The sequence below is a fragment of the Epinephelus moara genome, chromosome 11 (genome assembly GCF_006386435.1).
Source record: "Epinephelus moara isolate mb chromosome 11, YSFRI_EMoa_1.0, whole genome shotgun sequence".
NCBI lineage: Eukaryota > Metazoa > Chordata > Actinopteri > Perciformes > Serranidae > Epinephelus > Epinephelus moara.
This window is the reverse complement of record NC_065516.1, coordinates 8,859,916-8,886,200: the sequence shown is the minus strand read 5'-3', so window position 1 is coordinate 8,886,200 and position 26,285 is coordinate 8,859,916. Positions and strand designations below refer to the sequence as shown.

The 26,285-nt window shown below is 41.4% G+C and overlaps 1 protein-coding gene across 1 annotated transcript in view; it reads right to left on the bottom strand.

Annotated features, from left to right (window-relative positions):
• Positions 1-26,285, bottom strand: part of drosha (drosha ribonuclease III) — a 170,135-nt gene that overhangs the window by 4,834 nt on the left and 139,016 nt on the right. The window contains exons 27-31 of the mRNA XM_050056313.1: positions 23,068-23,209; positions 16,584-16,666; positions 14,981-15,084; positions 9,287-9,379; positions 8,267-8,313 (exon numbers count right to left, since the gene is read on the bottom strand). Of these exons, the coding sequence (XP_049912270.1) occupies positions 8,267-8,313; positions 9,287-9,379; positions 14,981-15,084; positions 16,584-16,666; positions 23,068-23,209 (469 nt within the window). The remainder of the gene's footprint in view (positions 1-8,266; positions 8,314-9,286; positions 9,380-14,980; positions 15,085-16,583; positions 16,667-23,067; positions 23,210-26,285) is intronic.

Genomic DNA, 26,285 nt, shown 5'->3' with positions numbered 1-26,285 from the left:
AAAAATGGTTCTCACATGTTGGAGCGACACATTATCCATCTGGTTTGTGCTCAAATCACTCTCTGGTGCTGATAAGTTCTTCGTTACCAAATCAGGCGTTTGAAACCCCATCACTCCAACAGTTTATTTAAAGAATGCCTCATCTACTGTCTAATAAAGAGCACAGTCTGAACCTTTTTTGTGTGTTTCTTCTATTAAACAATTGAATGTTTGGGAATTATGAGAATTTATTTAACATTTAAGTCATTTATCAGGTTAGAAATGTAAGAAATGCTTCTCTCTTTGTTGGTCGGACAAAATAACACAATTTAAACATGTTACCTTGAGTTCTAAAGAAACTGTGTGGTATGTTTTCACTATTCTGTCACTTTATGGACTGAATAGTATTTGGCCTCAGTATGTGACAGAACATTCTTACACTGGTTGGCAGAATAAAGTGGCTGTGAACAGCTAAAGGCCATGTAGTATCTTATGCTGTGTCTCAAATCAGATACATCTGTAGTTAAACTAGGTATTTTAAGTGCAAAAGTGTTCACACTTAAGGGCTGAAAAATGAAGTGCCAGTGCATAAGTGTCAAAACCATATTTCCTGGTACATGAATGGTTTTGATCTCTAAATCTAGGCTGACCAAACGTCCACTTTTCACGTCCTGTCCGGGGCGTCCGGGGGGTGTTTATAAATTGATGATAATGTCCGGTTTTCTGTGTGTGTGTGTGTGTGTGTGTTAGAGTGCGGCACGGCCGCATATTTCTGTCTGAACCCGACAGTCATTCTGTTTTGTTATGTCTGAAACCGAACTGAGCCCGACATTATTTAATTACTAAAGCACTGAGTTTGTGTAACACAGTTGTTATGGTTACAGGCTATTTAACAGGCCGGGCGTGCACCGTTGGTGCTCTGCAGCACTCCGTGTTTGAGACGGGAGCGGGAGGCGGGAGGTCTGACGCTTCCAGCGAGAGAAGAGGGATAAATAAAACAAAATAAGATAAAATAGGAGAAAACTTGTCTCCCTCTTTTATTTTATTTTCAGTGTTTAATCAAGGCGGAGGCGGGCGGCGGAAGGTCTGAGGCTTCCAGCGAGGGAAGAGGTAGAAACAAACAGCCAGTGTGTGTGTGTTCTGTTCAGGTGTTGTCACGTAAATAACAGTCCCCAAGCAATAAACAGGACAGACAATAGGATTTAATTTATTTTTACACTACATTTTCACTGAAAGCTGACCAAATCCGACCCGAGCCCGAATACAATTTATACATTTTTGACCGAACCCGGCCCGAACCGTCGGGTAGGCCTGCCGTCGGGACCCGTCGGGCTCGGACGCACACTCTAGTGTGTTTGTGTCCCCTATCTATTGGGGCCTATCTGAATTTCTGTCTTTGAGAGATAATTTTTTGTAATATAACTGAATTTTCTATCCATACATATAAACTTTAAATATATTAAAATTATAAGGCATCTTTGAGTAAACTGCGAGTATCATTTAAGTAGGCTATGTCGTGGCCGGGCTGAGTGTCCTCTTTTTTGGAAATCAAAATATGGTCACCCTATCTAAATCTAATTGCCCCATTCAAGGGGGGTGACATTCTATATGACTCACCCATTTAAATGTTATCAAGGCGTTAAGTTATGGATAATTCAGGGACCTGACTACTTTGTGTGACAGAAGAGTGCCATCTGTTGACAAGTTACTAACAAGGCGATGAGCTGTTGCTATTTCAGTGTTTTTTCAGTTCATCAAAGTTAACTGTAATGATTTGGTCATCTAAAAAAGTCTTTTACAGTGTTCAGTTGTGCTAAAAGACCCTCTAAGGAGATGTTTTTTCTTTTCTAAGTTCATTTTGTTTTAATGGTTTTACAACTCGTTTTTTGCTGGCAAAAATTAGTGTAAAGTTTTATCAGAGTTAAGCATAAATTTGAATGCATAAGGCTAACACAGCTAGCAGCTAGCGGTAGAGTTAGCTCCCCACACTTGTCTAAATATGGTCACTTCTAGCTCCAAGATGACAACAGCCAAATGTCAAACTCAAGGCTCCAAAACAGGAGTCCAAAAACAAATGGGTGACGTCACAGTAGGGATGTCCATTATTTCATATTGTCTATGGTTTACTGAAGAATATGGCAAAATGCAGTGCATCATGAGTATCCGAATGGTGCACTCATGACAGTCATAAAGTATCCTACTTAGTTCAAGAGGCAGGACCACAAACACATTTCAAACTTTAGATGTAGCAAACAAAAGTAGACAGTACCACACTGAACACTGACGCACTGTATAAATGTAAGTTAAGTTATGCATGTATTTGTTTCAATACCACTATACTGTTGTCAGATATAAGTCATCAGTTTGTTTATTGGATAACTTCTGTAAGAACGATAAGGTGAATGCTAACACTAGCTTGCTAGCTAGCTACCAACGGCACATATCGCATATCAGACATCACATATCAGACGTTAAATGTGTTGTGGAGTAAGCAAAAGGACCTATGGCCGTAAGTTACCTTTGGTGTTAATACATGTTCGGCTGCAATTTGCCAAGTAGAGGAAGAAGAGCTGTCAAATTTGCAATCATCATTTCTGGTAAGTGCACAATGGCTGTGTTTGATGTGAGAACACAATACCCAGTCAAAGTTTGTGCACTATGCAAAAAGTACATTGTGTACGCAGTGTATTACATGTAAGTGTACTAACAGAAATATCCAATTTGAGACACAGCATTAGTTGTCTGTAGTTAGACTTCCTGTAATCATAATTCTCAAACGTCCAATGGTAAATCAAACACATATGTGTTTGACTTGTGAATAGAAGAGGAGGACATATATTTCGTCTTGCAACACTCTAATTCGTCATGATGGCAACAGAGAGGAAAAGTGCAAGATAAGGGCTATATCCTATTAAAAAGGAGACGGATCAAACAAAAAAAAATTCCTGAAGAAAGGACGCACTATCATTCCGAGGGAAATTTGAAACACACATGCATGGATGCACACAGAAACACACAGTCTATTTCAATATGCTTTCAGTGAGTAAGGAACACTTGGTGAGCCTTGGAGAGAAAACTACATATTGCAGTTAAAATATGGAAATCACCAGCATTTTTCCCTAGGAGATGACTTGTGAATAACCCACTCGAGAGGAGCAAAAAAAAAAAGACCAAAAAAAGCTTCGGCCATTTACATTGTTTAACATGCGGCACAAGAGCAGGCGTCAAAGAATAAGGTTGCTGAAGAATACACAAGGCTTTTCATTTCAGTCTGTGTTGGGCATTGCAAAGACATATTGAGAATTCTCAGCTGTCCGGCGTTCTGGAGAAAAGCACCTTTGAGAAATGGTGCGCTCTGCATACTGATAACCTTTGGTTAAGGCATTAACACACTTAGCTCGGCTCAGGTCTTTTGTTTATCAACAATGCAGTAATTCCTCTCAAGGACCGAGGTTGCAGTCTTGAGATTTTGGGGTTGTAGCTGCTTTTGGAGCAGAGCTGGCAGTCGGAGGGCCTCGGCAACAACGCGGCCTGTTGTGCCCGCCAACAGCAGTGCTGAAATGCGCGCTCACACAGCAGCTGGATGTGGAATCTGTGATGAGGGATCAGCTCCCCTTTTAAGGGCACAAGAACATACAGTGTCCTTTCACTTAGGCATTCACTATTCAGCCTGAGCTCAGGCTGTGAGACGACTACACAATAGACTGTGTCGGCTAAGTCTATCACCTAGAGCTTGGGCGCACCACATCAGTCAACAAGCCAATAGTGCACCTGTATAGCGGTGCTGATGAAGGGATTTCCCTGCCATGCCAAAGGCCAAACAAAAGGCTCTAGCCATTGAATAGAGATCCTGCATACTGTACTTTACTTTGCCTCTATCCATCCAATGCTTTTATCCGGAGATTAAGGGGTTTAGAGAAAGCTGAGGAAGAAATGAAGTCCCCTTCCAGCTACTAGCCACATCGAGGCTCATTCTCTTATTCAACAGATATTGCATTGTTTGAGGAACAAGCAGCTGCGAGGAAGCTAAAAAAATGCAAAGGGGAGGGGGCTGAGTGTTGGAGAGAGTGGAGACTTTAAACAGAGACAGTACTATCTGTAAGGATGCATGATAAATGGTTAAACTGTTTCCATGTATATTTGATGTCGCCCGGGCCTAGACCTAAGGGTGCATGGTGCATGGAGCCTCAGGGTCTGAGAAACTCTGCACCACCGACTTCTTCCTCCCGTCAACTGTTCCCCAACCTGGCTGCTCTGAGCTGGATTTGTTTGCACTCATGTTTCTCCCAGTCTGGGCCTTGGTTAACATTTAATTCTGCCTTGACGGATACAGGCAGGAGACTGTCAAAACGTGGGCCATCAAATAATGAAATGTGAATCAGCTGAGCCACCAGCAGATCAGCTACAGACAGAACGCGCGCACCAAATATTGGGCCCCGCTCTCTTTAATGAGCTCTGAGCTGTCTGACTGAACACAGCCATGTCTCTCACCTCTCCGACACCGCTGGAGCCGCGGCTTTCTGTCTGCCGGGAAAAAGCTCTGCAGCAGAAACAAAAAGTTCAATCCTGCTCAAAGTGCTCCTGATACTCGAGGAGGCCTTAAATAAAACATGGAAATGAATCCTGACACGTTGCGGAGAGGTGCTTTCGATCCGAGAGTAACACAAGGTAGGGCTGTTGTACACGAGGAGTAATGGTGCAGCCAATGCTGCAGTGAGGGCCAACAAGACAATCAATGACAAATTACATGACACCGAGGCTAATGTCCTTGATTAGTCTTGCTATGTGAACAAATGAAGCGAGGCCCTTGACAATCACATGAGAGACAATGCGGCTCCAACAGGAGTTGATGCATCAGGCGGCTCTGCGGCAGCTGAGCTCGAGACTGGTTATATAAGCCCATGATCAGGAGACACAGATCCTTAAAAGGCTTGTTTGAACTCAAGCTGGAAATATATCAATATTTTATCAATATCATGATATGGGACGAGATATTATTTGGATTTTGGATATTGTAATATCATACATGTTGTCTTTTCCTGATTTTAAAGGCTGCATTACAATAAAGTGACGTAATTTTCTGAACTTACCAGACTGTTCTAGCTGTTCTATTAATTGCCTTTACCAACTTAGTCATTACATCCACATTACTGATGAATATTTATCAAAAATCTATTTGTGTGAATATTTTGTACGAGCACCAATAGTACAATATTGTTGCGATATAAGGTCTCCAAAGGTAGAATGAAAGCCAGAGCCTTCAGCTATCAGGCTCCTCTTCTGTGGAACCTTCTTCCACTTTCAGTCAAGGAGGCAGACACCGTCTCCACATTTAAGAGTAGGCTGAAGATTTTTCTCCTTGATAAAGCTTACAATTAGGGCTGGCTCAGGCTGGCCTTGGACCAGCCCCTAGTTAGGCTTGATATAGGCCTTGTCTGCCGGGGGACTTGCTATGATACACTGCTGCTGCACACTGCAGTTTATCAAATGACCACTTGAGGCCGGCTCCAAAACAGAGTCAATCCCCATAGACCCCCATGTAAAAATACCCAATTTTACAGCAGAAATAAACATGTTTACAGCCTGGTACAAACAATTGTTTTGGTATCTGTAGCAAATTTCAAAATTCATGACAACTGTACAGGGGGGTGAATCTTTTTTATAACTCACCCATTTATATTCTATTAAGGCACAAAGTTGTGAATATTTAGGGAGAGGCTGTCTGCGAGGTGTTGCTGCAGTCTGTGAGCCAGATCTACCTCTTGCTCCTCCACAGCTCCAGCCTCTCGTCCAAGTACGGTCACTTCTGGTTCCAAAAAACCAAAATGGCGACGGCAAAAATGCCGAGCTTCAGGCCTCAAAATGGCAGTCTGAAAGCCAATGGGTGACGTCACACTGCAGTTTTCCATGGATCCTGGTCGCACCTGGATAAATGGGTCGTGGTTGTACTGCTGCCATGGTCCTGCCAGATGCCTACTACTACAGCTATTATTATACCATTATGACTATTACTGTCACATACACATACTTTAATATATTAATATGTGCATATATCATATATACTATTATTATAATACTTTTATTTATAATTTATTTTTATTTATATTTTTATAATTATTATTTGTCATATGGATTACCGTACATTTATTATGCTGATCTGTTTGGTAAGATATCTATTGCACGTTCCTGGAAGAGGGATCCTTTCTCAGTTGCTCTTCCTGAGGTTTAATTTTCATTTTTTTTCACCATTAAAGGTTTTTTTGGGGGAGTTTTTCCTTATCCGCTGCGAGGGTCCAAAGGACAGAGGGATGTTGTATGCTGTAAAGCCCTCTGAGGCAAACTGTAATTTGTGATATTGGCCTTCATAAATAAAACTGAATTAAATTGAATATAAACATTGAGGTATTTGGTCAAAAATTGAGTGCTATTTGATTTTCTCCACATCGACCAGCCCATAATTTGAACCCTGAGGACTGACCTTGGGTATTTATCTCAACAACAGTGGAATAAGACAATATGCATGCTACAGTGCCATTTCTTGCAAAGAAGTAATTAATTTAGGCTTGGATAGTGAATTCTGGAAAATAATAATAATATAAAGATAATCTTACTATATTTAATTGAAAAAAAGACCTCCTAATAATGAGCACTTCTGGGAAATGATGGATAGTGGAAAAGACCTGATCAACCACAAGTGACAATTCACTGGTGCAGATTTTTCAGCCTGTGTAACCACACCAGAGCTGTGTCGATAACCCTTCCTTCAATCTGTAAATCAACACTGTTCCTTTACTATTATAGGACCAATATTATTGGTAATATTTAAAAGTGAGCAGTCTATCTGTGTTTTTCCCTCTAATAATTAATTAAAATCATATAATTGACAGGCTCACCTCAGTTGCTCAGGAGCACTGGGTGAAAGAAAAGAGTACATTGAGCCGAGGGGCGCGTTGTAAATTGGCGGGTTTAAATTAAGTGACAATACAAAGTCAAACAAAGCCCTCGAACTGGAAGCATTTTGCGCCGAAGGAAGGAGACTTGAAGAGATGATTTTAAATTAACTGACCTTTTAAAAGGCATTGCTAATCTAGTCACATGAAACAGCAATTTATGAGGGGGGAAATGTTCATTTACTAGCAATGAGCATCTATCAATCATGGTGACAGAGGTGTACACTGGGGAGAGGAAATGGGAGGAATTAAGGGAGGGAGGAAGACACAGGAGAGAGAGTGTGTGTGCACTGAACTACGCCCCCTGATAAGGAAGGAGGGAGATGAGGGAGAGGGGGGACCGGAGGGAGACACAGAGGGAGACTGAGAGAACGGTGTTAAAAAATACCACCATAACACTAATGTTTCATAAAAAGCTAAAGCTTGGACGCACAAACAGTATCAATCACAAGAGGCTGGAGGCCTCATTTATGAGCCAAATTAAATCAAAGTCCGACCTTCCTGCCCTTTGCAAGTTCTACAGGCCTGTTCCAACAAAGCCATTTGTGCTTACCTCCAGATAATTAGTTGAGTAAAGAACAAATTGTACATTTGATTAATGTGGTGGTCGCAGGGATGGCAAGCAAGTCCAGTCCAAAAAATTACACTTGAACACATACCAAACTCTACACGCTCAGTGTAATGCATGATATTATGCATCCACATACATATGCATTGGGAGATGATGGAAATGGCTCGTGGATGTGTTTCTAAGAGCCCTGTAATTGTATTTTTACTTGGCAGTGAATGAGACATTGTAAATGCCTAAAAACCACTATCTATTTTCCTTAAGTGGTGGTTGATGACAAGATGAAAAACAGCCAAGGAGTGAAGCAGCACACAGGGAACGCAGCGGCCGCACTCCTTCAAATCTGAAGAGGAGTGCTGAGCACAAGAGAGTCGCTCCGAGTGTGAAGCCTCACTCTCGTGGTCTGAAAAAGGGCTCCAAACACAACAAAAAAAAAACACAAACTTTGCCTGCCCTCGACACAAACTTCCTGCACTCCCTCGGGATGATCGACACGGTCGAGGACGCTTAGCTTCCCCTGTCCTTGTTTTATTGGTTCTCCATCTCTGGCTAGGCCTCATGCCTGTGCTCTGGGCTAGCACTTCAAACAGCCTAATGTCCTATATGTCGCAGCCAACCGGCTGGTCAGGCCACAGCTCTCTGCCAGCCATCTTGCATACTGTACAGCCAAGGCTAATATTCAACACTGAGGCAAAGCGTGTGAAAGGCTTAAAGTGTGAATATGTGTGTGTGTGTGGAGGGGAGGGGTTCACGTTGCCAAACAACTCACATTTTTCGAGCGCATCCATCGCAGCTCCCATTTCCGCCTGTTGGATGCTAGATTAGAAATATTTTTAAAAAGGAGACAGAGAAGAGAGACAGAGAGAGAGGGAGAAAAGGTCTTTAGCATATTCAAAAATGTCCCTTTTTTGAAATTCTGTAAAAAAAAAAAAAAAAAAAAATCAGGCCCAATATTCAGAGGATTATCAAAACTGCTTTATATTTGTTTTGAAAGAGCCCTTTTGCCTGACAATCCCAGGTAACACAGTGCACACATTTCAAAAAGGTAAGCCTATTGGCGCCTCTGCGCTGGGCACTGTTTACGCCTGCAATTCACCGTCCCTCCATATATATTATGTGCTGCGTGATCATAGCCCAGCAGCGGAGGTGGCTGGGAGCTTAAGTCATGTAAATACAAAAACAGTAAGCTGTCAAAGATCCTATGGAAGGGACAAACTTATCGCCAGCTTAGAGCAAGAGAGAGCGCTTTCAAGTAGGGGGCCGTGGAGGGGATTTCCACATGTGGTGGTGGGGAGGGGTGAAAGATGCTTGATGGATTTACGTTTCATTTCTCGCAGGCTCAGCTTCAGCTTTATTGTCAACCCCTCCAACCCTGAAAAGGCCGTCTCGCGGAGATTCACTTTCTTTACTTTACAAAAGCGTGACTGTGGGAGCGCACACAAAGGTGTGCAGTCAAACACAAAAACACACGCACAAACACATCACTGTCCTGCTGTGAACACAGAATCCCAGGTATGCCAAAACGCAGCTACAGTGCCGCCTGGTCACAGACTCTTCTTCTGCACAAAGTGATATTTCCATAACACAATTTACGTCAGATCAATAATGAATCGATTCATTTTCATTCTGCATAATGTCTCTCCCAATAGAATAGGCCAACAAGAGCTTAATTGCTATAATAAACACCATCAATAAAGCGCAGCCATTATTCTCGAGCCCATTAGCGGTGCATTGAAAAGTGGAGCGCCTTGTCCTGTTGTGTCTTATTATATTGTACTGTCTTACTCACCTTGGGCCTTTGCCACAGCCGATTCGCTCCCCTTTGAAATACACTGCAACGGTGTAGGTGCGGGCATGAGAGGGCCCCACTGTCTGCAGGGTCCTGCAAATTCAAACACAGAAATATGGGATGACAGGGAGGAGGGTAGAGTTGAGAAATAATAATAATAATACCCAGGAGAGAGGCACAAGGACACTCAGGGACATTGTCCTTTAGAGAAATAACAAGAAAAAGGGAGGTGAAGGAAAAAAAAGTTTTCAATTGGAACAAATATAATTCATCTCAAGCGGCGGGTTGAGAGGAGGGGAATAGCCCTTTGATTCAGTAGCGTGCTTTGAGAGTGTGCAGAAGCCATCTGAGGGACATATAAACAACTTTTAAAGCCTCCCAAACTCCCCACACCCATCATCTTCAGATACCAAGATCTGTGTTTGGTAAAAAAAAAAAAAAAAAAAAAAATGACATGTTGGGAGAGGAATTGAAATAAAGGAATGACAATAGTCTTTGAGACCCATGAGTCTTTGGTGCGCTAGAAGGGTAAACAATGAAAAAGCTTAAGAGGGACCAAGAAATCTAAGAGAAGGATGACAGCAGAATATCACTTAACTAATTTACAGATGTACCTCATTTAAGAGAGAGAATAAAAATCATGCCGTCAATTTTGTTACATTTCTACAGGGACATAAGTACAAGACAGCAGACAAAACTTGGGAGATGTTTGAAATGTTAACATTAGCATAAACATCTCAGACCCAAGCTGTGAGTCACCTAAATTATTCACAGACAATTTACTTATTTCAGGAGAGCAATCCATTTTTAATGCAATGTGGTCACTTATGACACTTTATCAATAATTCAGCCCCCCTTTCTCGCTTACAAATGAAGAAGCGAGTAGCATGTGCGGAGCAAATAAGACTCCTGTGAGCGGCGTTTTAGCCAAATCTCAACAGGGAGAGCGTGTCACTTGGAATTATCATGCTGCTAAAATAACACAAAACGAGACGGAATAAAAAGGAAATCTGCGAGCTGTTGGGAAATTGTCAACTTCAAGGCTGCACACAGATGGAGGCGTGCGAGGGAGAAGAAACGGCACCGTAGAGGGTCTGTACGAGCTTCAGCTCACACTAAAAGGAGCTACTTACTGACTCAGGCCATTCTCTGCACAATGTGAAAGTGTGTACGTGCTTGCTCCCTGGTGTGTCCTGCCCAGACGAGATGTACAGTAAAGTGATGGTGCTGGGGTTGAGGTGCGAATCTGTCATCAGCTAGACACATTCGCCAGGGAACCTTTAACAGGGGGCTCACTGCATTAACTCCTTTCCTTCCCCCTTTTCTGTGTCCTTTCCTGCCCTCCCTCATTCATTTAGTCTGTCTGTCTGACTCACACTCTTGTCTCACCCTCTTGTTTCTCTGCTCTTCACACTTGTAAACAAATTCAGACGACCCCTTAAGACAGTCTGACAGACTTGACGCCAACAACTGCTGATGAAAAGCTATAAAAGGTCTATGATTCTGGCTTATCGACCAACAGGGGTCAGGTCATCTCATGAGGAGGCTGCTCCAGATCATCGGCTGCTCCTGTGCATCCGTGGAACAGGACAAAATAATTACACTCAAGGCTGTAGCAAAAGCCTCAAATTCACTGGTGGCTAGTTTTATGTAAGATGGTGTCTATTCTTGTGTACGTATGTGTGTGTTAAAATGTTGAAATTCAAGTCACCCAGGAGCTCTATTTGTTTCTCTTTCACGTTCTTGCGGGCAACAGAGTTGGAGGGAGGCGTTGATTGTAGTGTCAGAGTTATGTTGTGTCAAAAATCACCATCCATCGGGCAGATAGACAGAATAATAAACAGAGGAGTGCTGAAAAGCTATCAAATAAGTATGCGGAAGATAGAAGGGAGGAGGGAACTGATTAAAAGCTGGATTGTGGAGTTCATTGTACATAAAACTGCTCCGTCTCCAACTGCCCTTGCTCGTCCAGCTGACCACCTTTTTTTTTTTTTTCGCTCAGAGAAAACACTGTTTGTCAGTTTCCATGGCGACAAACACAGTGCTTCATGGCAGCTCTCAAAAGCATTCTGTCAAATGACACTTGCTCCTTGACCTTTTGTCAAATAAGAGGTCTCTTTGGGCGTGTTTATTTATCACAACAACAGGGACCTTTACACAGCTATTCACAATGTTCAGGGACCAATGCTGAGGAGAAAAGTCCTGTAAATTATGTTTGTGCCATTTTATTTCTCTGAATGTGTACCGTGGGCCATGTGATGCCTGACTGAACCCATTTCAACTGTAGACTGGGTTATACTGAAGAGAGGGAAGAGACTTTTTTTCCTGTGCCTACACTCATGTATGGTTGTTAGAGCTTACATTTCTATCAATACAACTGGCCAGTACAAAAAATACAAAGTTAAAACAATAGATCATTTGTGAGATTGGGCAATATGACAGTATGCACCTTGAGAGGACAGAAATGTGTAAACCATCAAGGATTTAGCCATTCTGTTCATACCATGGCAGCTTTTATGTTTATAGAGATATTAGTCCAATGATTCCCAACCATACTACTAGTTTTGCAGTTGATTGGTGCTACGTGAAAAAATGGAGGCAAAAGCAAAAGTAAATAAATAGTTCAAACAGCTGGCAGTAATGTAATAATGGATGTACTAATGGATAAATAATTTAAAGGAGTAAAAGTAATAGATAGACAGTGGAAATAGTTATCTAAATGTAATAGATGAATTGAAATAATAAGGTTAAACATAATGGAATAAGGCTGGATTGCACCAACAAGGATTGCACCAACAAGGATTCACTCGTTTAAGTTTTAAATTCCGTTGCACTAAACTTTAAAACTAGCTTAAAATTAAGAAAGATTACATTTAAAACTCTCTTTAAATTTTTAGTTTTTACTCTAAACCTAGTTTAAATTTACTTCTGTTGCACCAAAACTTTTAACTCCATTTCAATCTGTGATCCAAGGCTAACGTTAAATCTACAGTTGAGTGAATGGCTGCTTTGTTGAGATAGATTCAGCAAAATAATCAAGTTGTTCGAAGAGAGACAGACTCAACCCACTCGATCTTTATGATGATGATGAATTTTTGTCAAAATCACCAAGAAAGCTGTTTTGGTGCTGAACTAGTGTTATCACGATACCAAATCTTTGTTTTGGTACCAATACCAATATGAATTTCGATACTTTTCGATACTCTTCGGTACTTTTCCTAAGGAAAAGTCCTTTTGGATACAAACCTTTAGAACAATAAATAGTAGGGGTGTAACGGTACCAAAGAAATCATGGTTCGGTAAGTACCTCGGTACGGACGTCACGGTTTGGTAACTCAAATGTTCTACCAAGTTTGTGTTGTCTCGTGTTGTCTCCCTTTGCGAGGCAGACTTTCTCTTGTCTTTTTTCATGTGCGCCAGCTGCGAATGTTGATACAGGTGTTGTCATACACACCACTTACGCAATCTGTGCTCCAATAAGAACAAGAAAGGCGTTTGTGTGCATAATTGAGTAAAATAAATTAACTAAATTAATAAATTGAATCAGTTTCAAAGTACCGGTATTTTCCGAATGCAGTATAGTACCGTTTGGAATACTCTAGAGTACCGTTTGGAATACTCTAGTACCGCGGTACTATTTTAGTACCGGTATACCGTGCAACACTATGCTGAACAGAAAGATTGGGTCAACTGTCAAGCATGGTAGTGACAGAAACACAGCTGCACCGCTGATGTTCCAACTCCTGTTTCCAGATGGTGGATGGGGACCTGTTTGGCCTACACAACTCGTAACATTGTTCCATTAATGCAGCCAACAAGTTTTTCTCAAAGGAGGAAAATCTGAGCCTCTCTTAATTTTTAATGGTGCAACAGGGATCTGCTTAATGTAAAATCTGGATTTACTCATTTTAAACCTAGTTTTACTAAACTCTGATTAGTGTTAATCTGAGATTAAATTAATTAGAATTAAAGAGATAAAAAGGCTAAAACTAAAAGTAGCTGAAATAGCTAAAAGTAAGTGATGAACAGTAAAAGTACTTTGGTAAATGTAAAGGATAAACAGTAGAAAGAGTTAGCTAAAAGGGATAAATGATTAAAATAGTTGGTTAAAAGTACAGAATTAATAGTTGAAATAGCTTAAAGTAACAGATAATGGATAAATAGAAACAGCTAAAAAATGTATAAACAGTTGAAATATTTATGTAAAGTATTAAAACTTGAAATAGTTAGCTAAAAGTAATGGATAAACGGTTGAAATAGTTAGCTAAAAGTAAAGGATAAATGATTAAAAAAAGTTGAAATAGTTAGCAAAAATGAATGGATAAATAGTTGAAATAGTTAAAGGTAAGAGATAAATCTTTGAAATAGTTAGCTAAAAGTAATGGATAAATGACAAATGGTTTCAATAGTTAGCGAAAATGAATGGATAAATAGTTGAAATAGTTAGCTAAAGGTAATGAATGAATGGCTAAAATGGTTTGCGACAGGTAAAAAACAAATAGTTCAAATAGTTAGCTAAAAGTAATGGCTGAATGATAAATGGTTAAAAGAGCTAGCTAAAATTAATGGATAAATAGTTGATATTGTTAGCTAAAGGTAATGGATAAATAGCTAAAACACTTCGCTAAGGTAAAAGATACATAGCTGCAATAGTTAGCCAAACGTAATGGATATATGATAAATAGTTGAAATAGCTTAAAGTAATGAATAAAGTATAAACAGTACAAATATTAGCTAAAGGTAATGGATAAATAACAAAAAACAATGAAGAGTTGAATTTGTTAGCTAAAAGTAAATAGCCAGTTGGCATAGCTAGGTAAAAGTAGCAGATAAACAGTTTAAATAGTTTGGTAAAAGTAGTATATATTGTTGAAATACATGAAGATGGGAACCACTAAACTGTACATTAGTGTTGCACGGTATACCGGTACTAAAATAGTACCGCGGTACTAGAGTATTCCAAACGGCACTATACTGCATTCGGAAAATACCGGTACTTTGAAACTGATTCAATTCATTAATTTAGTTAATTTATTTTACTCAATTATGCACACAAACGCCTTTCTTGTTCTTATTGGAGCACAGATTGCGTAAGTGGTGTGTATGACAACACCTGTATCAACATTCGCAGCTGGCGCACGTGAAAAAAGACAAGAGAAAGTCTGCATCGCAAAGGGAGACAACACGAGACAACACAAACTTGGTAGAACATTTGAGTTACCAAACCGTGACGTCCGTACCGAGGTACTTACCGAACCATGATTTTTTTGGTACCGTTACACCCCTACTATTTATTGTTCTAAAGGTTTGTATCCAAAAGGACTTTTCCTTAGGAAAAGTACCGAAGAGTATCGAAAAGTATCGAAATTCATATTGGTATTGGTACCGAAACAAAGATTTTGGTATCGTGACAACACTACTGTACATATTGCCCACTTCTAATAATGTATCATTACTCTTAGATCCTGTTAATGCTAAAAAAGGCTATATTTAACTGAGACTTTATTTTCAGTGGTAAATTTTTGTGAGTGGCAAAGTAACTATGTCAAGATATTTTACAAAAATATAAACATATTAACCTAAAGTTAGGTTGGGCAAAAAGTCACTCTTGGCAAATCTTTTCAAATTCCTAAAATTCACTGTCAGTGCTAGCTTCAAATAGCTGGTGCGTCTCTGTGCTTTCTCGGGTCTTACTTGTACAGTGGGATATCGGGCTCCTTGCCCTCAGTTCTCAGGGTCAAACAACACTGCTGCAGCTGAGACTTTGGGTCATTCCAATCCTGGTTGAGAATGAACTCCTGTAACACAAAAAACACACACGGAATCAAACTACTTCCTTCGCAAACTTCTTCCAAAGAATCAGAAACATAACAAACAAAAATCAGCAGCAGCTCTCTCCCTCGGCCACTCATGCTTTTACTTCATTCTTGCCATGACCCTCTCCACCATTCCCCCCCCTCCTTGTGCACTCACTTATTTGCTCTCTCCCTTACTGACTCTCCATCTGTGTCTTCACAGTGAGTACAAATCACAGGCTACTTAAGACAAAAGCCAATCCCCGGCCAGATATAAAGAGCGTCTGGGAGTCTCCCAGGTGTGCATCCCTGATACATTTCTCTTATCCAAGGGGGACTTCTAAAAGCCCTTCCATTAACGGGAGGCAGCCTTGTCATAAAAAGGCAGACTTTGAATCCAGAACTGTCTGCTCCTATTAATTTTCTACAAAGAGTGCTTCTGCTTCTGTTGCTCGCTACTCTCTCACTTTACTGCCCCCCCCCCCCCAACTCCTGCATCTCTGCTGTTCTTGCTTTCGCGCTTTACTTCCCTTTTTCTCCTTCCCACTTTTCCTCTCTCTGGGGGGCATCTACACCCCTTTAGCCGAAAGCAGAGAAATTAGGCTGTTTTCGAAAGAGCATAGCTTTTTTCTACGCTTTCTTTTTAGTACTTTATTTTATAAGGAAAGGAACGAACATAAGGAAAGAAGCGTTTATGTCCCTGGTTTTGCCTCTCTATTCCCATCCAAATTGGATGAAGCAGCACAGTGTGCAACACTGTGGTTTCCAGAAGGCTATATAAGGAGACGTGCTGGCTGTTTCACAACTTTTCTCTTGGAAGTGGAAATGAGGTGCTCTCTTGCAGCGACCATGACGCAAAGCTCAGCTCCTCCAGAGCTGGGGATTCTCCCTGGAGAGGCACACCAAGACAGCAATTAGCATGGCATATCAGACCACTGCAGCAGCTTCACAAGGAGAGGTCCACGCTGTGTGGGTACTCGCACATGAGCATGTGTGTGTGTGCACACTTGTGCGCATGCCCGTTTAGACATGAGATAGTATGTGATAGTTTGTGTCTTTTACCACAGCAGCTCTATTAATGGGAAAATAGCAGTCGTAGGGCTCTTCTGTCTAAATTTGGACAATCCAAAAGTGCTTCAGAATAAAATGCCCTTCCTTCCTCATTCACATCTGACCATGGGAGTCTTGACTGAAGCGATTCATCCAAGTCCTGGAACACTCCAGAAGTGGACCCCATCAGCACTTCTTGGACCAATAGAAAAAGGCTGACGACACTGTTGTGATTCCCATTAAAGGTGACTAAAATAGCGATCAAAGCTGCCGTCGCCGCGAGTCATTCAACAGCCGAGCACCACTTCAGGTCTTGCGTCGATGCTAGCGCCATTAAGGCTCAGCCATTAGCTCCCTTCTAATCATCTCCCTGGTTCTTTCTCTATGAGGTGCCTGGCTGAGCGGCTCATTGATCAGGTGCAAGTGGTGAATGACTATCAATAGGGGCTCACCTTCAGGCGCGGGAAAAAGCAGACGTTCATGAAGGTGTGCACATACTCCAGGTCTTTATCTATGTAGAGAGCTGCGATGAAAGCTGCAGACAGAAAAATACAGACAGCAATTGTTGAAACAATAAAGCAATACAAGATAGTATTTGACGTGTGGGTTCTTCTTCTGCTCTGCTTAACAGTTGGTTTTCTTCCTGCTTTTAAAGTAAATGAAACATTAACAAAGAGGACAATCCTCAGCTGTGGCCTTCCACTGCAAGTGATGTGATGTTAATGTAAACAATTGGAAAAGATGGCTCTCTAGTTCCCTGCCTTTTTCCATCAAACAGGAAATTGGTAAAGCGAGGGCCACACAGAGTTCACAGAAACATATATAATATATAAGATAAAACTGTATGTCAAGCTGAATTGAGAGTAACTGGCGGTCTAACTGAACTGAAAATGATTTGAAATGTAAGGAGTAGGTGCTGGGTGTCATCTTCATCTCGTAGCTGTCCCTTTGTTTTCCTCTTCTATTAGCTGCAAGTGCATTCACTCATCTCCGCGACTAAGACAGTGGGACATGGAAGAGGAATAATAGGTAATATTTCAGGAGGCCAGTGAGGGTCTGCTGTAGCTGCAGGGCATGACTGTTCATATGCGCAAGAGCTGCACTCATTTCCAGCGCTGAACCTCGTCCCCTTCCTGTGTCATCAACTCTGCTCCGGCCTCAACTTTGAAAGATAATTTCAAAGGCAAATGATGTGAAGCTTATGTATTAAAGGTCTGCCTATTGAATGCTGACCTGGAACGCATTAGTGCTTTATTCTTTTTGTTTTTCCTACTTTTTCTGCCAGTCTGGACAGTCCCTGTCACTGCTAGCTCTTTGTTGGCCTAATGTGGACTGCAGTGGGTCTCCTCCAACACACATGAGCTCAGTCCTAATAAGGCCTATACACTCTCTCCACTCTGTCTCTGCTTGCATGTTCCTCTGATTGTGTGGAGGGGTCACCACCTTGTCTGCTAGTATTAATTTGGACATGCACAGAGCTTAAAGCTTTGCTACATTTTCCTCTGCCTCTTCATTGTGGCATTGAAATCAATGAACGAGCATTGACAACTGAATGATTATTTGTATACAATCACTCACCTTGTGTTTGGTTGAATTCGGGAGGAAAAACTGTTTTTCTCTTGCATGCCTCCAGGGTGAACGAATAATCCAAAAAAAGGTCAACATTCTTGATTAACTAAAGTAAAGGGGGCTGCATTTAACAACAGCAAAACTGTATCAAAACATCTGTTTACAAACTCTCGAGGCTAAGGGAGGTGTTGGCCCCAGGCTAACACTGGCTAAATTCTGACACAGTTCAAGTAGGCAAACCCTGACTTTAGTCTAGGGCTTCCTGGCCCTGCTGGGGAGCAGGGTTACCACCAGGTTTGAAGGGTTATCTCCTAAAAAAGGACTTAACCCGGAGCTAAAAGTTGCCAACGTGAAACAGGGACACTTGAATGGTTGTGTTTTTGTTACCTTAAAATGAACCATTTATATATCTACTTATAAAGCAGGTCCTCTTCCATGGAGTCTACCATGTTGTCCTACAGTAGCCCAGAACACAGAAATCAAACACTGGCTCTGGATGGGGCCATGCTTGATTTTTGCATTTTCTTGTCGGCCACCGTAGTTCTCCTGTGCGCTTGGTACACAGGAGAAGTTTCAGTTCTGCAACCTCACTGCTAAATGCCACAAAATCTTAAGCCCAGTTCAGATTGAGGATTCACGACGAGATGAGACTGTTTTGGAACGTTGCAGAGCAAAGTTGCAGTGGTGTGAACTGGCCGGTCTGAGCTGGGTCTGTCACCTGCAACTCAGCTGGTCAAATCGCAGGTTGCTGGTTACAGTCCATCTGATGCTCGTTTTGTTTATGTTTTTTCACCGTTTCATCACTACTACAAATGCAACTGAAGCCAGTATCTCACTATTACTATCCTCATTCATATTTTAAGAAGCTACAAATTATATTCAGCCACAAAATAAGCCCGAAAAGCTGGAAACCAGAATGGAAGTATAGAGAGTTGTTGCATAGAGTTGATACACCATGTCATCTCGTTGCATTGGTGTGAACCAGCAGGTTTTTAGAACGTTACAGAGCATCAACCGCAAGAAGTCACTTGTTTCAACTTGTCTCATCGCGAATCTTTGGTCTGAACTGGGCTCTACACACTGGACCTTTAACCCAGGTCTAGTAGAATGGCAGTTTGCATGTATAGCCTTGGGCTTAGTTTAACCCTTGGTTAACAATGGGTCAGTGAAAAGCGGCTGAGTAAGCCCAGGGTCAACTCTAAGTACTTCAGAAACATAAATTTTCGCTAAAACCGTAATATTTAAAACACTCTGGGCAGGCATGCTACTCGTCTGTGTGTGAGAGTGTATACGCTGAGGTGGTTGTAATAGTAACATTTTAGTAAAAATGCACATTTGGGAAGTACTGATCATACACCTGGATAAATGAGACTTCAATTATACCTTGCAGGTTGTGTGAGAGTTTCTCAACCGATGTTTGATGTAGCTTTGGCTGTTGTTAAACATGGACCCCTATGACTTCAATTCATGAAGAATTTTTCCTGTTTTTGGATTCTTTATTCACCGTGAATGCATGCGAGAGAAACTAAATTTTCTTCTAGAAATCAAAGTCAAACATGGTGAGTGATTGATACACAAATGATCGTTTGGCAGGTGAAGTGTTCCTTTAAAATAAAGGAACCATCACTTTGTCTCTAGCTGTATTTGTATCATCATATGCAGGCCTAAATAAAAAAAGAACTTATTATGTATTTTATATTTGGGGACTTGGGGACTGGGGGACATTACGCATTCATATCAGAACAGCAGGACTCCATTATAGCCAGACCAATATTGGATTTCTTAAGGCCAAAAACAATAGATATCTGAGAGCTTAAAAAAACATTAAGGGATTCTTTTCTTTCTGTGGTACGTGTTTATGAAAAAAACATGATCTATGTTGCTGGACTTCTAAACTCTTAAATATTGATATCTGTATCGGAATTGTGACCACGATGTGTTTGAGCAGTACATCAACAACCTGCATAATGGAGACACTGCTTCTTAGTCACCTTAAACATGTTTTGGCATTTGTGTTGTGTAGTCAGCAGGGATCGGCCTGGGAAAGGGCCAGTAGGCAGGCTTCCCACCCACAAGCACTGCAGCATGTGTTCGACAGAGCCTCACCAGAAGCACCAGTGAAAGGCACTGAACTTGCTCCCCTGTGATGTCGCCTTCTTTATACTTCAAATATCTGTCAAACTTAGCACGAGTCCTCACCACCACTGCACATTATCTTTTTATTTTTATGTGTTGCAATAATGCAATGTTATTGCAACCAGTTATTTAAATGAAGACAACTTTGACTTTCTACCCTTCATCCCATTAAATAGAAAATGTCCTTGGTACAGCTACGACCACATAAAGAAACATGAAGTCTAACAGTTATACTGATTATAATGTATGACATATTAAAACACATTTGAAATATAAGCATTAAGTACTGCCTACTCACTGCCACTGCCCTGGAGCACACTTATTCTTGATTTTATTACTATTAATTTTCTTTTTTTTCAATTAGTTAACAATTAAATAGAAACTAACTCTCAGTGTGCGAGTACAGACTGATGCACAGCTACCACTGCTGATAAACCTACACTGCTGTGTTTTCAGTTTGAATTTTTTGATGCTTTATTAGACTCTACCTTCCAGGCCAACTGCCCACTCTAATTTGTATAATATCCTGAAAGCAGGATGTTAAGTCCACCAAAGCCAAGGTGGATGAAATCACCACTGGACAATGCAGATCATTTTCCCTTCAGCTGCCAAATGTAACTTTTCCGCCATCCACTTATCTTACTAAGCATATTTTATGTCTTATTCTGTTCCAACAATCTATTAAAGGGATAGTTTGGAGTTTTTGAAGTGGGTTTGTATGATGTGCTTGTCCAGCGTTGGTGTATAACCTACAGTACAAGGCAGTCAGCACAAGAGCACAACATGGAACCTAACCAATGTGTTGCTGTGGACAGGGGCAGGAGTAAAATGTATTTTAGTCATCTTAAAAAAAACTGACATCAGTTTAAGTGGATGCTGTATTGAGAATATTTTTAACGCTTTACTTTGTGTCACGCAGCCTTTCCTTTGGCTCTACATTTCTCAACTGCAGAGCTCCCCTATTCCTGTTCAATAGCGCAACAGTTCCATGCATTGTATTACGCAGCAGGTCAGCTGTTCCGGTTAAAAAAGTACTGTTGTGTGATCAGACCAAACAAGACTTCACTTCTCTAAAGATTTCTACGATGCGTACTTGTGTTTTCTAAGCTAATTTAAAAAAATAAATAAAATAAAAATAAAACAGCTGTGATTAGTTACACTGAATATAGACATCAACACTTCACCTGCAAGACTGAGGCAACTTGATGTTTACAGTGAACGTTTCTCTCAAAAGGATTATGTAAAACCACCCACAAATATGCCACTGATGAGAGCACTGATGCATGCAACAGTAGGGCCGGGCAATTTAAAGATATAATACTGTTATCAAGATATGAGTCTATGTACTGTCTTAGATTTGGATATCGTTGTATCATGATATGGCATAATTGGTGACTTTTCCCTCGTTTTAAAGGCTGCATTGCAGCAAAGTGATTTAAATGTATCAACTTACCAGAATTTTCTATTTGTTTAAACAATTGCCCTGACCCACTTGGTCGTTATATCCACATTATTGATGATTATTGATAAAAACAAAAACAAAATAAAAACAATAGTCATCCCAACAACTCTGTGGCATCAGAGAGGGTATTTGGTCAGAAATATTCTTATGTTTGATTTTGTCTTCCAATCCTAACATTGATGAAGTGCTTTTGAGGAGATTTAAAAATATCGCGATATGTATTGTGTATCAATATAGCCTAAAAATATCATGTTATAATTTTCAGGGCATATCACCCAGCCCTATGCAACAGTCAGGTAAAATTAGGCCAGATACCTACAAATAAATGAAAAGATTTACCCAAAAACCAGTAAAGCGTGAGGCGCTCACTCTGGATAAGCGCTTCAGATCCTGAAGTTGTGCTGTAATTAAGTCCTACTCATGGCAGCAGTAGCTCTCTGGCTCTGTGAGCAGGTGTTTACAGTTTAGGCGATTAGCTTGTGCTCTTTATCAGCCTCCGGTTTCCACAGAAGTTTCTGCTCTCTCTTTTTTGCCCCATTCAGTCCCCCTCTGCAAAATGTCTTCTTCTGTATTCTCTCATCTCCACAGGAAATGACATTCCATTGTCATAGTCAAAATCTTTTTTTTTTCTTGTGTTTGGTGTGTTTTCCATACACCACTGAAAGTCTGACCTGAAATGCTAACCAGCAGCGTAATGCAGGTGTGGCATAGCTGCAGCACAATTTCACTTATGCCTAAGAAATACTTAAGTGAAAGGGCAGTGAAGCAGTGAAAGCATTCTGAATATAGCGCCCACTTAGACTGCAAGTCAAAGACTGTATAAGATGGACGACATGACAGCTCCCCAAAAAGTGAAGCCGAAACATCTCGATCGCCCCCTATTGGCTGACTGCAGTACATATCAAAAAGTTGCCCCCTGCATGTTAGCAGATGATACATAGCCAACTAAAACCACAAATACATTTTTCCCAAAGATGCTTTCAGTCATTTAAGGTTGTTTTTATCACACTGCTGTATGTTCAAGTGTTCGTTTTCCTGCTAAGTAAAAACAGGATGTGACATCATGATTGGCAGCTACGTGCACCAATCTGTGCAGGCAATCAATGGTGCTGTTCACGATTGGGTCAGACAAGTGTTTGGGTGGGAACTTGACGCCTCAGATATCGCTACTGTGCAGACTCTGGCTCCAAATGATGTCACCAGCACAAGATGGCGGGGGCTGTATGAGGGATATTTTGGCTTCATTTTTGTACAGGAAGTGTCAGTAATATACACTCTATGCCGCAAACCCCCATTCACAGCAGTACATTGCTTGGCTTCCATTGGTAGTACTCTGGCCTGTGTCTTCAAACTGCGGGTGTGCCGACTGACATCTACTCTTTGTAATACACTGACTATGGATAAGTGCCTCATACAACCCCACTTCAAAAGATCCAAACTATCCCTTTTAGGTGGTAAAAAAAAACACAAGTAGCTTATTACTTGTGACAACAGTAGCTGGTGGAATCAAAAAGAAAAGAAAAAAATCACCACTAACTGCTCCTTTCATACTAAGCACATAGGGAGGTTCTCCCAGTGTCTTCAGCAGAGAAGTGACTGTGTTTGACATCTAACACAAAGGGAACAAAGAAATCAATAATGGTCCTTCATGCTGCCATCTTAAACTGCACATTCTGGAGAGACGTACAAGAAGGAGGTTGAAGAGAGGGTTTAAAAAGGTCTATAAAGATTTTTCTTTCTGCAAATGAATCAAAGAGATGTGAACATACACTCCAGCAGGTCGGCCAGAGTCTTGGTCCGCAGCGCGACTGGCCGTTTGGTTTTGTCGTTGGTGATGGCGAACTCCTGCATCCCCAGCTCCTCCGCCACTTTGGCTTGCGTGCGGTTGTTTACCAGGGAACTGCGGAGCAGCTGTGGACAAACAAAAGGGGCGTCACCTTTTCATGTCCACCTGTCAGAAATGTACTCAAACACTAGACACAGAAGTACACAGAAACATAAAAAAAAAACAAAAAAAACACATGGAATAATTCATCAAAGACAGAAATGGTAATGCAGAGTAAATGTTTCAGGGAGATTGCACGTTGCTCTGTTAAATATTACATTGTGACTCGCAGCTTAGCGGATGACAACATGTTAGAGCGGGTAAGGTACATTTACGTCTCTAAAAGGAAAAACACAAACATGCTAAATATAGCCACGAGATGCGGAAAAGAGCAAATAGAATGGAATATGACTGTCTGAATTCATCTTGCTGTGATGTGCCCTCCTTAACAGTACACACGCAATCAGAGCCCCACACACACACACACACACACACACACACACACACACACTCACACACTAGTTGAATAAGCACTTTTCTCCCCGATTTGAAATCCATTTCAGATGTACCCCATCTTCACTCTTGGGCATAGGCATTGCTGGAGCTTTCAGTCTCTCAAAGAAAGCTCGCTGGAAGCTTTTAAACAAGTGACGTCACCGCTTCCATCTATAAGGAATATCCACGAATAAATATCAAACTGCAAAGGTTCTTATTCAGGTTCAGACCCGCTCAATCCCTCTGGCCTCAAGTAGTCAGACTTCTGAAGAGAAGTGCTGAAGCTCAAATGAAAAGAGGGTGTTGTAACGCCATCTGTCAGAAAATGGACTTGCATGTTCAAAGTGTGATCATTTGCTTTGTACCTCTGTTACAAGCCGTGGAAGTTCGCATACACATGCAACTTCATTTTTCAGGCGGTTGACAGCTCGGGCAAAAAAATCCACCCACAAAGATGTGTTATTGAAAACCACTGAACAATTTTGTCTCATGACAATACCCATCACACGGAGTACAGTAAACATACAGGCGCAGTGTGGGGTGAGGAGTAGAAGAGAGTTATTTTGTGGAAACAAGAAAAAGAGGAAGGGGGTGAATACCTGGCTGGCACTCGGAGATTCAAAGATTGATGGGCAGGAAGGAAGGAAGGAAGGAAGGAAGGAAAAAAAAAATCACCCACACATACAAACACAAAAGCACAGCTGCAACTTCATCTCAGGTAAACTCGTGTAAGAAGCGGGGAGCAGCCGTTTTGAGAAACCTCAGACAGCAGCGAGACAGCACAAAGATGGAAGAAAGACACAACACAGGTGCAAAGATGCAGATGTAGATGTAAAAAATACATACCTATGGATGAGAAAACAGCCCGTGAGTGGGTGAATGTGACGACATATGATTTAAAGATATAAAATGCAACTTTTCTTCATTAAAATGTCGAAAAATTACCGAGACCAATGTTATATACTTTATTGAGTTGGGTACTTAAATTATCCCAAATGTTTCCAACAATGTTCAAACCCTAAGAAATCAGTTTTTTCACGCCACAACCCCTGTCACTTGTTCACAGTCGCCTGTTAGTGGCATCATATCACCTTAGCACAAGCTTTGTTGTGGTTGTCTGTAAAAAGCTCTCATAAATTGACTTTTACTACACTTTTTAGATCTTGGTCGTTTTGTATATTTATGTCTTAAACTGGTGAAACGGATTTTAAGTGATTGGACGTCTGGATCTTAAGTTATCAGGGAAACATCAGAGCTAACAAACGTTAGCACGGGGCTGGGCAACAAAACAGTAATGAGAATTACACTGATATAATTTTCATTGATAGAGAAATTGTAAATTTCAATCCATCATCCATATAATTACACCACTCATGTAATGTACCAAAACACCAGGTGCCTCCTGCCATTAACAGCAGTAGCAGTAGTTGTAGCAGTAGTAGTAGTAATACTAGTAGTAGCAGTAGTAGTAGCAGTAGTAGTACTAGTAGTAGTAGTAGTAGTAGTAGTAGTAGTAGTAGTGGTAGTAGTAGTATTAGTAGTAGTGGTAGTAGTAGTACTAGTAGTAGTAGTAGTAGTAGTATTAGTAGTAGTGGTAATAGTAGTAGTAGTACTAGTAGTAGTAGTAGTGGTAGTAGTAGTAGTAGTAGTAGTAGTAGTACTAGTAGTGGTAGTGGTGGTAGTAGTAGTAGTAGTAGTAGTAGTAGTAGTACTAGTAGTGGTAGTAGTGGTAGTGGTAGTGGTGGTAGTAGTAGTAGTAGTAGTAGTAGTAGTAGTAGTAGTGGTAGTAGTAGTAGTAGTAGTAGTGGTAGTGGTAGTACTAGTAGTAGTGGTAGTGGTAGTACTAGTAGTAGTGGTACTAGTAGTAGTAGTGGTAGTGGTAGTAGTAGTTAGGCTTGTGCTGGTTTGAAAATTTTCCAACCAGTTTGATTTAAAGCCGCAGCAGCAGACAGCTGAGCGGAGCTGCGAAGTCCGCAGTCCGCGGAGCCTCTGAGACAAACTAAACAAAACACTTGTAGGCTCCTCAACTTCATTTATAAACATACATAAACCTTATTAATTTGTCATAATGCATGTTTCAATGCAAGATAAGTTGAATATAGTCCCTTGACACACCGCTGATGTGAAAGCCCCCCCCACCCAGTTTATCCGGCTGACGTGCACCCTCGCCAGGGTGCTGGAGGGGGCATGGGAGTTCGCCCAACCAGTCCACATGTGTTTTGTGGATTTGGAGAAGGCTTACGACCGTGTCCCCAGGGGCATCCTGTGGGGGGTGCTCTAGGAGTATGGGGTTGGTGGCCCTCTGCTAAGGGCCATCCAGTCCCTGTACCGAAGGAGCACGAGTCTGGTTTGCGTGGCTGGCAGTAAGTCGGACCTGTTCCTGGTGAGGGTTGGACTCCACCAGGGCTGCCCTTTGTCACCGGTTCTGTTCATAACTTTCATGGACAGGATTTCTAGGCGCAGCCGAGTGGTGGAGGGTGTCAGATTCGGTGACAGGAGGATCTTGTCCCTGCTCTTTGCGGATGACGTGGTCCTCCTAGCTCCATCGAACAGTGACCTCCAACTCTCGCTGGGACGGTTCGCAGCCGAGTGTGAAGCGGCTGGGATGAGAATCAGCACCTCCAAATCTGAGGCCATGGTCCTCAGCCGGAAAAGGGTGGATTGCCC